This window comes from Lathamus discolor, chromosome 2, assembly GCF_037157495.1.
Source record: "Lathamus discolor isolate bLatDis1 chromosome 2, bLatDis1.hap1, whole genome shotgun sequence".
NCBI lineage: Eukaryota > Metazoa > Chordata > Aves > Psittaciformes > Psittacidae > Lathamus > Lathamus discolor.
Genome location: NC_088885.1, coordinates 138299454 through 138315203, shown reverse-complemented (window position 1 = coordinate 138315203; position 15750 = coordinate 138299454). Strand labels below are relative to the sequence as shown.

Here is a 15750-nt window from a genome sequence, read left to right as displayed (position 1 = left end):
GTTTGAGTTATTTTTGCAAGACATAAGTAAGTATTTAACCTTTAAGGTCCCTCCAAACCCCAACCATTCTATGATTCTATGATATATAATAACAAAGTTTTGCTATGTGAAAGCACTTTCGCTGGTAGTTATTTGATGCACTTTGTTTCTTAGCTAGAGTAATGCCCATTATAAGCCTTTTCAAATGCATGACATATAATACTGATAAATGTACTTTACTAATAACAGTTATGTATTTGCTCTCGCTTTTATATGACACTTCTCCGCTTTAAAAACCAGGCTGCAGAAGTGGCAGAAGTACACAATGTTGCGTATACAATGTTGACACTTGTGCAAAAAGAGAAATTGCATTTGTTTCCAATCAGTAATGGTAGGAGAGAGATCACAAAAGCTTTATCATGCATACAATCTGAGATCTCTTCCCAGACTTCCTAAAGGTATCCTCTGCAGTCTTCAAAAAGCATCTCGACGACTCTGCCTTCATTTCCCTTTCTGCACCCACATTGTGGCATTTTACATGGATTGCCAACATGCACACGTTATCATGCAACATACAGTGTTTTTTTTTTTTAAATATTGTAATCATTACGTGTTAGGTCACCTTTGAACTTCCAGTCATGCAACAGAGAAGCAGTTGTATGGCTGCATAATCCTAGGTGCACCCAGTCAAAAGGCCTAAGGGCTCAAGTCCAGAGATCACATTCAGCAGATGAGATTTAGTTCAAGACTTCAAATGTAAGCACAAACCCACAGGCTTTTCAAACTTAAATCCAGCTACTAGAGACCTCCAACAGTTGAACACAACATTAACAACTTGTTCATGCAGACCTTCATTGCTATTCAGATACTGATGAATGTCATTAAAATGTGACAACTGATTTTATAAGGTCATTAACCATAACAAATAAGTTAAATGCCATAATTACCAAGTTTTACAGATAGTGACATTGAATATAAACTCAAATAAACTGAAAGAAGTTAGGTTTAGATTAAACATTAGGAGGAAGTTTTACTATGAGGGTGGTGAGACACTGGTACAGGGTTGCCCCATCCAAGGCCAATGTTCAAGGCCAGACTGGATGGGTCTTTGAACAACCTGGTCTAGTGGAAGCTGTCCCAGTCCATGGCACAGAAGTTGGAACTAGATGACCTTTAAGGTCCCTTCTGACCAAAACCAATTTATGATTATATGAAATAGCACACTATTTGAATGTCAAATATTCATCTTACAATTTACAGAAATTATGTTTCAGCTGTTGTATTAAAGTTGTGGGGTTTTTTTAAATACAATGCAAAACTTCTAAGAATGCCAGTATGCTGCTGCTCTACTTTAAACATTCAACAGCCATTTTTTGCAGGTTGAAATCTATATGCTTTTATTATATTGGAGTAGCTTATGCCCAATACATTTCGTTATAATTTCTTCACATACTAGTATTAAAAGCCCTAATTTTCTATTTCCCTGTAAGTCAGAACTTACTGAGTTTACACATATGCTACAAAAATCTGTGAGGTTATATAACTCGTCATATTTCACAAACAAAAGCCACCTCTCAGATTTAAATGTTTTGAGTACAGTGATTTACGTGATTGTCAGTTTACTGTTATCCATATGAGAATGTGAATATGATAGGTATCAATGTCAACAACAATTTTAAGGTATTCTGAACACTGGTTTCTAAATGTGTGCTAATGTGTCCTACGTAAGTATCTGTATCTTACTGCATCTGATGCAACCACAGATCTTCACAAAGGTGAATTCATAAAAGTTACCAGTATCATGTCTTTGATTTATTTTCCTATTACAACATTTTTACCTTTTAGAAGACAACTCAAAAGTCCAGAAGCCCAGATCATAACAACATATTTTGTCAAACTGTAAAGTTACTATCACTATAGGTTGGAACTTCGAGAATATAGAGATGATTGTCAAGTGTTTGAAGTGGGACATAGTGTGCACAGAAAGTGACAACTAACCTTAAATGGTTCTCTAAACATTTCAGTTCTCCTTGGACTGAATTTCTAAGTATTCAATCTCTTCTTAGTAACTAGTTTACTCAAAGGGCAGCTACAAATAGGACAGAGGTCCTCCTTTCCACAAGAAGAACAAAAGGAGGTAGAAAGGGGCAACGGGTACAAGCTTCACCAGAGAAGGTTTCATCTTGATACAAGAATTAAGTTTTTTACAGTAAGAACAATCATTCACTGGAACAACCTCCGCAGGGATGTGGAGGGTTTCAACATGTGACTGGACAGGGTGTTGGTTATAATCAATCTCATCTAGGCTTCCCTTGACATGAAAGTTTGGACCACATGATCATTCGAGGTCCCTTCCAACCTGGGCTGCTCTACAATTCTGCAGTTCTATTTTAATATTCTCAGTGAATATTACCTCATGGATCTATAATCTGATTTATTTGAATTATAAAGATAATATTTAGTGTAATTTAATACCTTCATGAACTTATTTAGTGTATTTGCTATTCGACTGAAGTTCAACAGCATATTTCATGCCTTACATAAACCCATTTCTGTTCATATGTTATTTAGTACAACTGAGCTGTTAGGTTTCTGAATCAAAATACTGTACTTAAAATGTTCTTTTAAGTATACTTACAAACTACAATTACCTCAGAAAAAAAGTGTATCAGGGCTCTGAAAGCAAATAGAAAGACCTGATTGTGGGATATTTTATATGCTATTTTTACAGTATGTTGACATCTTGAGGTCAGTAAGTCCCTGTGAGTAGGCTCCAATATCCCCAACTGACAGTATAACTATGCTCCCTCTTTCTCTGCTTTTAGTTATTCAAGCAATAAGAAAAATGAGTGATCACACAGCTTTCGTGAAAGTAACTATGCATCCTTGTAAACAAGCCTTTTACTTACATCTTCTTCATAAAAGAAGGACCGATTCCAAAAACAGTTTCCAGGAAAAGCAAGGTTGAATAAATATAATTTCAGAGAGACGGTAACATGTCTTAAGAATGATGGTACATCCCTGAAGACTTTTTCAAAGATAGAATGCAAACTGAGAGACTCTCCCAATAAAAATTATTTACCTCTACATGGGAACAAACAAAAGAGGTGACTTAAAAGCTTTGGAAAAAAAACCAAAACACTCTGTTGAAGAGGGAGTTTTGGCATGGGAGAAGGCAACAGCTCCATTAGAGAATCAAAAAATATCAAGATTGTGAGAACTTCTGTTTGGCATTATTCCCAGAACACAAAGCCACACGCAAATAAATTCCTTACCATAGGCTTTATCCCAACCAGGGGGATTCTTTTCTCTCACTAGGATCTTTTCTTCAAATCTGGGTTTAACAAAATTCAACTGTCTTCTTACTTTCTTAAATGGTTTAAATTACATTATCGGTTAAAGCAAACAAAACAGTTTGGTTACATTTATTTATCTTTTATCTGTCACTTTGATTAGCAAATTAGATCATTCCTACTGAAAATTATTAGGAAAAACATACCTTTCTCTTTTTTTTTTTTTTCTTTTCAGTTGGCAGCATCTCTAATATGACAAAACCACAACAATTCTTTCCAAATAATAATAGCTCAAGAATACAATAATGAACTAACTGTACACCAATGTACTGGTTTTCGCTGAGATAGTCTTAATTTCCTTCATAGTGGCTGGTACGGTGCTATGTTTTGGATTTGTGATGAAAACTGTTAATAACATGGGGATGTTTTAGTCATTAACTGAACAGTGCTTGCACAGTGTTAAGGTCTTTTCTGCTTTTCACACTGCCCCACCTGCAAGTAGGCTGGGGGTGCACAAGAAGTTGGGAGGGGACACAGCTGGGACAGCTGACCCCAACTGCCCAAAGGGATGTTCCATAGTATATGATTCCATGTTTAGCAAAAAAAGCTGGGGAAAGGAGGAAGGGGAAAGACAGTCAGAGTTATGGCATTTGCTTTCTCAAGGAACTCTTATGTGAGATAGGTCCCTGCTTTCCCACAAATGGCTGAACACCTGCCTGCTGATGGGAAGCAGCAAATTAATTCCTTATTTTGCTTTGCTTGTATGCGCAGCTTTTGCTGTACTTATTAAATTGTCTCTATCTCAACCCATCAGTTTTCTCACTTTTACCCTTCTGATTCTTCCCCATTCAGCTAAGGGGGGAGCAAGTGAGTGGCTATTCTACAGAGCTGAGCAGCCCACTGGGGTTAAAAGACAAAAACTGGCATTTCCACGAAGTTTTTAACTTAATTATGAGGCACAATCTCATGCATTACGGCATTAACATAAACCGATAAACCATAAAGATTTCCTAACCTGCCTCAATTCTGCCTCGGAATTCACAACTCACTGCCTCCTTCTGTCATATCAAACCAATTGTAGGTACACAGAAGCCTGAATGACAAAAGCCAATGCAGGTAAAGATTGCACTTCTGAATTCTTTTGGCTTCAACAAACACATAAAACATGACAAAATTAGCTCTTTGATGATGAGCTTCACTCTTATCTCTGGGGACCAAACTCTGTCATCAGTATTTCTAGCCATCAATAATACATAACATAATGCTAAAAAAGCAGAATAGCACCAGAAGTTTTCAAAATAAAGTGATGATAATTTTCATAACAGTAACAACTGGAAATTAAACAGTAAGTGTACTTGAATTTATCACACTACCTTCTTCCAGGATTGATCTCAGCACAACAAATGGGATTTCCTGCAATGGTTCCATGTGTTTGTGTCCAGCACTCATAATCTTTATCTGGGGCAAGCAGACAACAAGTGTGCCAGGCATACTGGTCTGCCCGTGGTACCAGCTTCGCACAGTCCCAGGAATGTCACCCGATACAATCGTACTTGGGGAAGGCAGGCTATCATTCGGAAGGAATACACAACAAGATTGCACTTCAAGCTGAAAAAACAAAACCAAGAACAATTTCTCAGAAACAGATCACCATTTTTTTCCTCCCAGTGTGGAGTATTCATCTTGGTACAAAGCCTCAAGTTACTCATCTGTCACAGGTCACTGAAAACAGTCTTGGTTTTTAGTCGAATTAAGAGGAAAGATGGCATAAAAGGATGGAAAAAAATATATTCTTGCAAAGTATGATTATGGCAGGGTAGGGAAGAAGTGTGATTTTGGTCTGTAAATTTGATCAGAAAGGTGTTATCATATAAACAGAACATACCTCTATCTACCTTTCAACAGCTTTTTACAAGAGCATAACTGAGTCAGAATATGTTCTCACAATAAAGCTGACTGTCGTGGTTTAAACTCAGTCAGCCACACAGTTTCTACTCCCCACCAACTCTTTCTTTCCTTCCCGCCCCACACCCCCACCCCCCGCCCCTACTCCTGGAGGGATGGGGAGGAGAATTGAAAGAATGTAACTCCCACGGGTTGAGATAAGAACAGCCCAGTAACTAAGGTATAACACAAATCACTGCTGCTGTCACCAATGATAATAATGATAAGGGAAATAATAAGGGAAGAGAATATGATACCACTCGCCAAAACGAGCCCAACCGAGAAGAGAGAGAGTGCCCTTCCGGGTAACTCCCAGTTACCTCCCCGGGCATGACATGCTGTGGTATGAAATACCTCTTTGGCTAGCTTGGGTCAGGTGCCCTGTCCCTGCTTCCTCCCGGCCTCCCCTCCTCCCTGGCAGAGCATGAGGCTCAGAAAGTCCTTGGTCAGAGTAAACATTACTTAGCAACAACTAAAAACATCGGCGTTATCAGCGCTGTTCCGAGGCTGAAAGTCAAAAACACAGCACTGCACCAGCTACTAAGAAGGAGAAAAACTGACTGCAACTGCTAAACATAGGACACTGACAAAGGCCTTCTCTTTTTGTAGTTCATTAGCTGTTGTTAGCAACAGCTAAGCCTCTAGAACTACCTATTTTATACGCTGTTACTTTCTATAAAGACTTCTTTTAAGACTTATTTCAGGGAAAATTCCATCTTTACATTGTCAACAGTAATGAGCATGTATAAAAAGTCTGACCATCAGGTAAACTAGGAAAAATATAAACTACAGTGAAAAACTGACTTTAAAACAAATGGATGGGTGCATACCTACACAAAGATGATAAGGGTGCTTGAGCACCTCCCATATGAAGACTGAAAAAAATGGGGCTGTTCACTCTGGAGAAGGCTGCGTGCAGCCCTCACAGCAGCCTTCAAGTATCTGGAGGGGGCCTACAAGGATGCTGGAGAGGGACTCTTCATTAGGGATTGTAGTGATGGGACAAGGAGTAATGGGTTTAAACTTACAGAGGGGAAGTTCAGATCGGATATGAGGAAGAAGGTCTTTACTGTGAGGGTGGTGAGGCACTGGAACAGTTTGCCCAAAGAACAGGTAAATGCTCCATCCCTGGCAGTGCTCAGGGCCAGGTTGGACAGAGTCTGGGGAGGGGGCATGGTCTACTCTGAGGCATCCCTGCCCGTGGCAGGGGGGTTGGAACTATGATTCTATGAAAGAGAGAAATGAATAAAGTTCACAAATTTTATATAGCTTTTCTCATGTTTTCATTGAAAATGTGAAATTGCACTTTTTTTGTTCTTTATTTTCAAGCAGTGCCGTTACCCTGAAATATTTCTGACCATTCTGCCATCTTCTTGTGAGATTCTAGCAAGGCCAAGCGAACCCAAACCAAGAACTGAACTCACCAAGACTCGTTAACTCGGAGAGAGTGTAAACTGCAGTCTCTGTTAGTCTTACTTGGCTCTCACATGTAATATTCTGCACCTGGATATCAAATAGCCCTAACAGCCTACACACTTGAATGGTTTATTAAGCAACTACAAGCTATGATTCAGTTCATGTCTTCACATTGTTTGGAAAAACCTAGTGTATGAAATGTTGGACACAAGATGTTACTTGTAGCTGTGACAAAAGAACATTTGTTTGCTGTAAACTTACGCAACAGTGTCTTTTGATTTGACATCACTGAAGACATCACAGCTTAAAGCTGATAACCAAGGTTTGTACTCCATACCCTCCCCTGAAGGCTAATAGTCCCCCAAGACCACAATAATGATTTGCAATAGAGCTGGAATTCCCCAGCACCGTAAGTACTTTGCCAGCCTAGTGAAGAGAACACAGATATTCATCTTTATTTCAACATTTTTGTGCCCTTTTGCTTAGACAAACTGACAAGAATTCACTGCAGAAAAATATGAGTATAATTTTGCAAAAATAAATACATTGTTACATGAAGTCTGTGTTTGTTTCTAGTTTTAGAACTGTTTGAGTTGTAAAATGAAGTTAATTACATCTTTGATAAGTAGTTTATTGATCCAAGGTTGCAGAGTGTACTTTATTTATACTGGATGAAAAGCAACGGTGTATTGTTACAGATGTAATAAATTTGGATTTATTTTTTTTTTAATGGTAAATTAGTCATTGTGTCAATTTGCAAAGATTTTTACAGTGACACATTAGATCGTTTTCTGGTCTATTAGTAATAGGTTGCAGGTCAAGCCATTGTGGGATAATGATAAATAGATGACAAGGGAACTTATGATCAGTGTAACTTTTGTTTTATCTGTGCATTTGCTGAATAAACAGTTTATAACAAATTATCCATTCTCCATATATACGTACTCATGAGGATTAACATTAAATGCTGCCACAAACCATGTGGTAATAATAATCAAAAAATTCCACCACCTTGGAGAGATACTGTACTTCATCACATTGCCAGCAGCAGGATCTGCAGGAGATGTTTTACTGAGTACTCTTGAGAAGAGTTCTCAATACTCAGTAGGGTTTTTATACTTAATTTTACATTTCAGTACAGCTTTGTACTGAAGAAAAGTTCATTAGATCATTTTTGTTGTATTTTACTTTGCCATACCAAGAATATTGAAGTGGAATCACAACAGTTTCACTCCTTCAAACACCTGATGGAAATTACTGTTTACACAGGCAGCTACTTTGCAATTCATTTTCAAACAACTTAATGGCAGTTGAACCATGAGTTTTGGTGGGGTTTACGTGAGTGCATCAGGCCCTCCATATGTAGTATTACAGATTTGCTTACAGATATGGTTTGCTTACTTGTGCTTCATTTTAAATTTTTATACAAATAATGGAATTTTGCAATATATTATTGCAGGATTTCTACAGCCAATACAATGAACATGGAAAATTACACACCTTAGTGCAAGTCAAGCAATTATTATAATTACATAAGAAATAGCCAATTTGGATGCACAAGGGCCCAAGAAGTGCAAAACTGAATTGCACCTGCTGAATTTCTCAGAGGCAGATTCTGCTGACACACAGCTATCAACTTCAGTGGTATTCAAGCACATTTATCTGACAGAATCTGGAGATCTGTCTAATAACAAGTTCCGGTGAAGAAATGGAAGAGTGCACCTAAAATGACTGAACTATATGTTGAACAAAAGTGAGAATGTGCGCTACAGATTGCTTCACCAATCGAAAAGCACTTTAAAATATATGTAATCCAAATTCTTAAAATTAAACTACATCAATAGCATATATTAAAGCTATCATATAAATCTTTTTACACTTTTTAAATAACTGTTAAACAGTGTGTCTAAAATTGTGAATTTAATGTAAAATGTGACGGATTTATGTAACTGAATATAAATCTGCAGCAGTAAATCTTGCATTAATGTAAGGATCTGACAATCCAAGGGAAAGAAAATGAAGTAATCTGCCAGTAAGAAGTCCTCAAGCTGGGGGTCAGATCCTATTCATGGAAACCATCTGGTTGGGACCCTCCAAGCCACACCAAACACAAATGATCTTTTAAAAAAATATCCTATTCATTAATGCTTCGCAGCTGCATGGAGTGTTACTTCATTTTTCCATGGCAACATCATTTCTGTTTCAAGGATCTTATTTCAGTTTTGGTAGCAACATGTTCTTTTGCCAATACTGAACACATTCATGTGTTAAAGAGAAGGAATTATTACAAATTCTTGAAAAAGAATCACTCCCTATTTTCATTTCTGTTATGTCAAGCCCTATACATGCTAAGTAACATACACTAACAATAAACCAATGAAGTAAGCAGTATCTTCCCTTCTATTTTTAAAACGTTGCACAAGGCATTTGCTCTCAGCTTTTACTAATATATAAGCCTACAAAAGTGCAATAACTTTCAGACTTTTGTACAGAAATGAAAGAATTAAGTTACTGGAATAAATGGAGTATTTTTAATTAATATTCTATAAAAAGAGAATGTAGCTCAATAGAGAGAACAATGATTATATACTGCAGGTCTTCCTAACTGAGGAGGGTGAGCAGGAGGGAGTGAAACAAAACAAGTGACATGCCATAGTTATCCTGTGCAAGTGCAACAAAGAGGGACAGGTTGTACAAGAGTCTTTACGGCCTTGCACGATAGTGATACCATAAGGAGATTCCCTTCACAAACCCATATTTTATAGCTACAGACCAATTAAAGGCATTAAAAATGACTCACAAGTGACGCTCACATAAAGGTGTCTCCTCAGAGCGGCACCTGTGTGCATTAGACACCATCCATTACTAACCTGTCTGCTGAGAGCATGTATGTTTTTCTGGGAGTTTCAGGTAAAGAATGTAATCCTCCAATGACTCCAAAAACTGCAAAGAACCACCACTACACATCTCATGTAGGGGTTCTAGTGTGGTCATTATTGTAAGACCATACCTCAGCCTCTGACATTCAAATTAGCTCTGCCAAATTAGACCATCTGCATTTGAGCCAGACACACGCTGATAGAATTTAAAAAGGAAAGACAGAAATCCATGTTTTGAAATTAGACAAAAAGTACAAATCACAGAAATGGAAAGCAGAGCACATGAGTGAGAAAACTGAGAGAGCAGACTACCTGTCCATGCAAGTAAGTATAAATGAGGCTCTGTTGCATTTTCTTTGACCGCTTAAAACACTATACCTTAGCTCTACACAGGACTCCTTTTCTAGGAAAGCTTGATTTTAAAATATTTTTTTAAATTAAAATTTTTTATTTAGTAACAGAAATTTTTTTTTTTGTCAGTTTGTGGTAAGTAAACAACTTAAGAAATCATCCTCTTTCCTAACTGTTGAATAACTTCTGATAGTTGTAACTGCTAAGTTACAAGTCCCAGAATCTCTTCCTGACCCATGAATAAAGAGTACTGTTCGAAGACCAGGAACTCTAGTCAACTCCATCCTTTCATTTCTGTTCTTTCAATCAATGCTTCACCGACTAAAATTTTGTACAAGTTATGCTTTAAAGAAAATATTATTTTCAATAATTTCAGGAAACAGACTCATTTTTTTCAAATAATTTCTGGGATATTTAAAGGCATGTGGAATATCTGGCTAAGTTTTATATGTAATAATTACGCTCTTATTTAGTTGGCGTTCATTGCAACATTACTCATTAATTCATTTGCTTTTAATACAGATCCTTCATTGTTCTCAGTGGAATTCAGCATTAACAACCAATTAAAAATAATTGTGTTTATACTGCTCCACAATTTTAGCAACTATTAGGATGAAGAACACGTGAAAAGTGAGCACTACCCTCCTACAGGGTGCAACTGCCAAAAAGACTTCAAGGCTGCATATAAAATCCTACAACAACTAAATAATAAAAACAACTTTTTATAGTTAAGTATGAAAGTCTTTTCACTTAAATACTAATAGCTTACCACAACTCTAATGCACAAAATTTTCATGCAATATTCTATCATGAGCAAGACAGGGCTAAGGGTAAGCAAGTACCAGCTTTGGGTCCAAAATAAACTTTCCAGTTACTTTAGTTCCAAACACATTTACTTACTCAAACTTCCACTAAAAGAATAATCCTTTGATGATTTTAAGTTATGAAGTTCTGTTTTATCTGACGACAACTACAGACTTTTCTGTTCTACAATCATGTTAATAAAAGATCCAGGAACATGAAACTAGCTTTAGAAATAAAATGGGAGTCTCAGTGCTCAGCATATAACCAGACAAAACATTCAGAAATTTGCCTTTTTCATGCCAAATTATATTAAAACACAGAAAATCAGGATGAACTTAACATAAAAATCTATTTATGTGTTTAATAAAATGAGTATTATGTTTAATAAAATAAATATACTGTTCTTGAATTGAAAAAGCAACTCATAATTCTCATCATCTTATCCCCTATACATTGCCTTGCATAAATTTCATCTTTCCCATTTAGGCTGGTAGTGAAGGTAAAAAGTTATATGTGCATTTATGTCTTGAAAAAATGTATTTAGATAAAATAGCCACAGGGACTACTAGGAATAATAAAAAGAACAGCAAGCATATCTATAAATCCTTCATATTTCACCAAGAAGGAGCACTGTGTATTTGTTTGGCAGCATGTTCTCGGACTTTATCTCTAGTGTTTCCTTGGAGTCTACTGAAACTTTTCACTGGTAACATGTAATACCCTTCTGGCAAGACCCTGGCAAGTACTTTACCTGGTAAAATCAAAGCATAAGGATGAAACATATCAGAAGTGTGTAAGCTGTTGTATGAATTCAGCCATTTTAATTTCAACATGGAAACTAAAAATATAATTTCATATTCAGATTGACGAAAATAGAAAGCATGAGTATGTTACCAAAAACAGCTGTAAAAAGCAAATAAATCTAGAACCTCAAACACACCAGAAAGAATATCTAATACAAAAAATCCCCTGCCCACACTGTTTTAACTCTAACCCATGAGTTTATGCTGTGTAAGAACTGAAATACATTTACAAATTACTCTGAGAAAACATGTGCCTATCACTGTCACCAGCTTTCATCTCCACAAAACAGACAACAATTTGGGTGCAACCTGGTTTTGTTTGCTTGTTTGTATTTGGTAACTGACCAACTTCATTTCTAGCTGGTATCTTAAACATTCTTTGAAATAAATTCAGTTTGCTGGTTGCTCACATAAAAAAATGTACCTTGAAAAACATAGAGGCAGAACATCTCAGCCCTGATTCAATTTCTCCCATTTATAAAGGACCAGCTCTTCAGCAACCTCATTAGGATATTATTATTTTTATTATGACTCAAACTGTAAGCCTCATTTAGACAGGGAGTCTCACTGTGATAGGTACCACCCAGACACATAACAAAAATGAACTGCTTTCTTCAAGCAGCTTAAAAGTTATCTGTCTGGACTCCCCTTATCTAGCCATTTCAATCTCCAGTGCTGACAACATTAAGAAAGAAAGGAAAACAAAATACTCATGAAATAATGGTGAAAGAACTGGCTGAAAACTAAACAGTTAACAAAAAGCATCTTCTCAACTTCAATGATTTGCAATCAAGTCACAAATCTGAAGTTCTTGCTCAGGCAAAACTTAAAACTTTCAGAATTTCTAGTATTTTGAACCCAAGGTGCTTCCTGCATGAAAGAGGCATAAAACAGACACAGGTTCCAGGACAACTCCATATATAAGAAAATATATGTCTTGGTAGGAAGAAGGATCAGATGATTCAACGATTACTTTCTGTCAGATATAAGGGGTCTTCGTATTTTTTAAATTTCATTTTAAGACAAAACCGGATTTGCTACTATATACTGGTGTACCATAAAATACCAATCTCAAAGAATGTACCGTTCAAGAGGCACAAATTATAATAATTGAAATTAGGGCAATTTCTAAGCAGGTACTTCATTCATACTTGGAAGAACAGAATCTTAATCCTAGCATTTCAAAGCCTGTCAGTTTTTGTTCTTGCAGTCTTAACACTGGATTTCAAACATGGCCCTTCTTGTGTATAGTATGCATATATACTGCATATAATGCTCTGCTTTTGCTGATCAGTGATCACAATCTAGAAGAATCTGGGACAAGAAGGTTTAATTCAACTGGTCATCTACTTGTCCTCCATGAAAAGGTAGACAAGTAAGCAGCTGAGACATCACTGTGTAACATCATACATACCAAGAAAGTGTTTATCAGGCACACTTTCCTCAACTGTTTTTCAGAAGGAAGGTAGTCTGCAAATCTAACTATGGATAAAAAGGTATATAGGTATGTTTATAATATAGAAAAGTATTATAAGCATTTTTTCTTCGTTTAATTTTTTAGGATCTTCCCTCTTAGATATAAAATCTATTTCAAAAATTAATATTCTAAAACCAAAGCATTCTTTGCTTAATTTACAAAAAAAAATCTGTATTTTATTTTTCATTCTCTAAGACTTTGAAACTACTGAAATAAGACAATAAAACTTGGGAGCTCCTTTAAAACCCTCTAATAAAAAGTGCTAGGATGCATAAAAAGAATCATAAAGTTTAGAAAGACAGTGTTTTTTTCACTTCCTTTTCATCTTACCTGAAGTGTAAGGCACTTAACTGCATTCCACACTATTCCAATAAATTCCTTCATTCTTTCTTCAGGACTTCTGCAGCTTTCAGATGAGTTCAGCATGGTTTTCACAGGAAGTGACAAAGGACGAGATTCTAATGCAAACAACAAATCTCAGTTACAGACGGAATATATAACTAAGTAATATGCTCACTTGTAGCAATGAAAAAGATTACTTAAATTCTGAAAGAGATTTTTCTCTCACCATGTAACTCACTATGGATGTAATAATAATGTGTCTATTATTAGTTGTAAACTTGGCAATACAACTGTATCAGTTAAGGCTGGTGAGAAACGCAATGAAATGAAATGCTTAAACTTTTTAATGTAATCTGCTAAGAAAATATTATGAAGAATTCTTGACCTAAGCAAATTAAGACAGTTTTCAAAGTGTGATAACCTATTTGGTGACAGAATAGCAACACAAGAAGTACGCACATACACTGCTGCCAGTATAATCTAAAAAAGGTTTTAGTTTTCTAAGCTTGTAAGAAATGGAAGACGGCCCATATTAAATTGCAACTTTTGATTAGTTTTCTTTTAAAAATCCACTTAAAAACTTGAGTATGCTTAAAAAAAATAGTCATAAAAATTAAACCATTTTCTTCATCAAGCATAAGGTACTAAAGTATGACGTATTTCAGCAAAATTAAGTATTTTCTAGTACAAAGAGAAATTTCCTTAAACTGTTAGTGATTTAATAGCATAAAGATGAGATTTTCAGTAACAGAGGCATTTAATTGAATACAAGCATAGCAGAAGTACAGAAGTGGACTAATGAGGAGATCAAGTAGTAACAGCACATTCATTCAAGACTGTATGAATGGTACATAGTTCCTCCTGTCATCTCTTACAGAATATCCTCTTTCTTATGTTTTGGGATACCCACCAAATTACTGTCAGATTCTTTAACATTTCCAGTTTTGGCCTACATGTTGTTGAGCTGACAAAACTGCAGGAATAAATTATGAAGTCTTCATGATTTCATTTTAAACTAATTGAACTCAGCACAAGGGTGACTATTTGTCTCCCAGTTATACAGCTAGGAGAAAACTGTGGCATACAAACTACAGAAAAATTGTCAAAACAAAGTTAAGCTACCAACTGAACTCAGATAAGCAAAAGTATATGCCCCTTGATATGCATCACGGTCCTCAGTCAGTTTTGGTCGTGCAAGGAAACATGCAAAGATTTTTAAATTAAACATCCGAGAGGTGAATTTCTGCCAAGAGCATGCAATGGTAATGCCACTGGAGGAATAAAATTGTAACATTTTTCTCATCAAGGCCAGAAAAGACCAGAGTTGATTAATATTCTAAACAAAATCCTTTAACAAATAGTATTTGTAATGACCTGAAAAGAACAAGAAGTAGTAACTTTATTAAACTGATGGGGAATCAAAAGATTCAGAGAGAGGTGGTCAAAAGAGTGAACGAGAATTTTTATGGCTGCAGTATAATTAGTCCTCTCAGATACTGCTGGCTCCAGTTATGGATCTATTAGAATGATAAAGAATGAAAACTGGATCTTCAGAATGTAAAACGTGACATCTCAGGATTGTCTGTTGTCAGCCATGCTGGGGAGACAAACAAGTAAACTATTCATATGGAGAAGCAGCATGGAGTATTTACTTCATAGTTTTTTATCATGTGGACACTCACGCCATGCCGAGAGTATTCCATCCACATTATGAATGGATTAAATTAAAAGCAAAGACATTCAGTGAAGAATAGCTGTTCTCTTTTAACTTCTCACCCTACTTCACACCACCTTCTCTGTGTGCTCAGGCTGTACACTACACATATTACAAGGTAAGAATGAGGAACAGCTTGAGTATCAAGAAATATTAATATAAGAGTTACTGCATCATAGAACTCCAGAATACAAGTGGGGATAAGGGCTGGAACTCAGGAAATTTCAAAGGCAGGAACGCTTCAGGTCAGGAAAAACAGATAAATACAGTGTAAAACTATACAGCACAACCAGCACGGAATAGCAGCATTCTACATCACTGAAGAAGTACATTCTTTGTGAGTGGGATCTAAAGCTAGATTTTAGACAAGTCTCCTATGTTTTGTTTGCTGGGAAACATACTCTGCTAATTCTCTCTCAATTAGGGAAACAGACTTTCTAATGCCACAAACAACTACCTGTGAATGAAAAACAAAATGAGCTGCTGAAGCAACGCCTTGTTTCTCCCCATATATGTGCAATTCAAACCTGCAAAGCAGAACATCCACAATAGACAACACCTTCCCTGTAACACACTATACTCGATCAAAAGACCAAAAAAAAAAAAACAACAAACAAACCAAAAAGGAATCATTCAACCAGAAATCCTGGAAAATAGAGAAGCAATAAGAAGTGTTTCAGAGTGGAAAGAAGAAACAAGCACAGAAATAACTCCTGAAAAGAAGTCTTCTGTTCATTCTTTTCCTGTC

At 36.3% G+C, this 15750-nt stretch overlaps 1 protein-coding gene across 1 annotated transcript in view; it reads right to left on the bottom strand.

Annotated features, from left to right (window-relative positions):
- VPS13B (vacuolar protein sorting 13 homolog B) overlaps window positions 1–15750 on the bottom strand; it is a 439495-nt gene that overhangs the window by 214875 nt on the left and 208870 nt on the right. Inside the window, exons 22-23 of the mRNA XM_065668694.1 lie at window positions 13277–13404; window positions 4646–4880 (exon numbers count right to left, since the gene is read on the bottom strand). Of these exons, the coding sequence (XP_065524766.1) occupies window positions 4646–4880; window positions 13277–13404 (363 nt within the window). The remainder of the gene's footprint in view (window positions 1–4645; window positions 4881–13276; window positions 13405–15750) is intronic.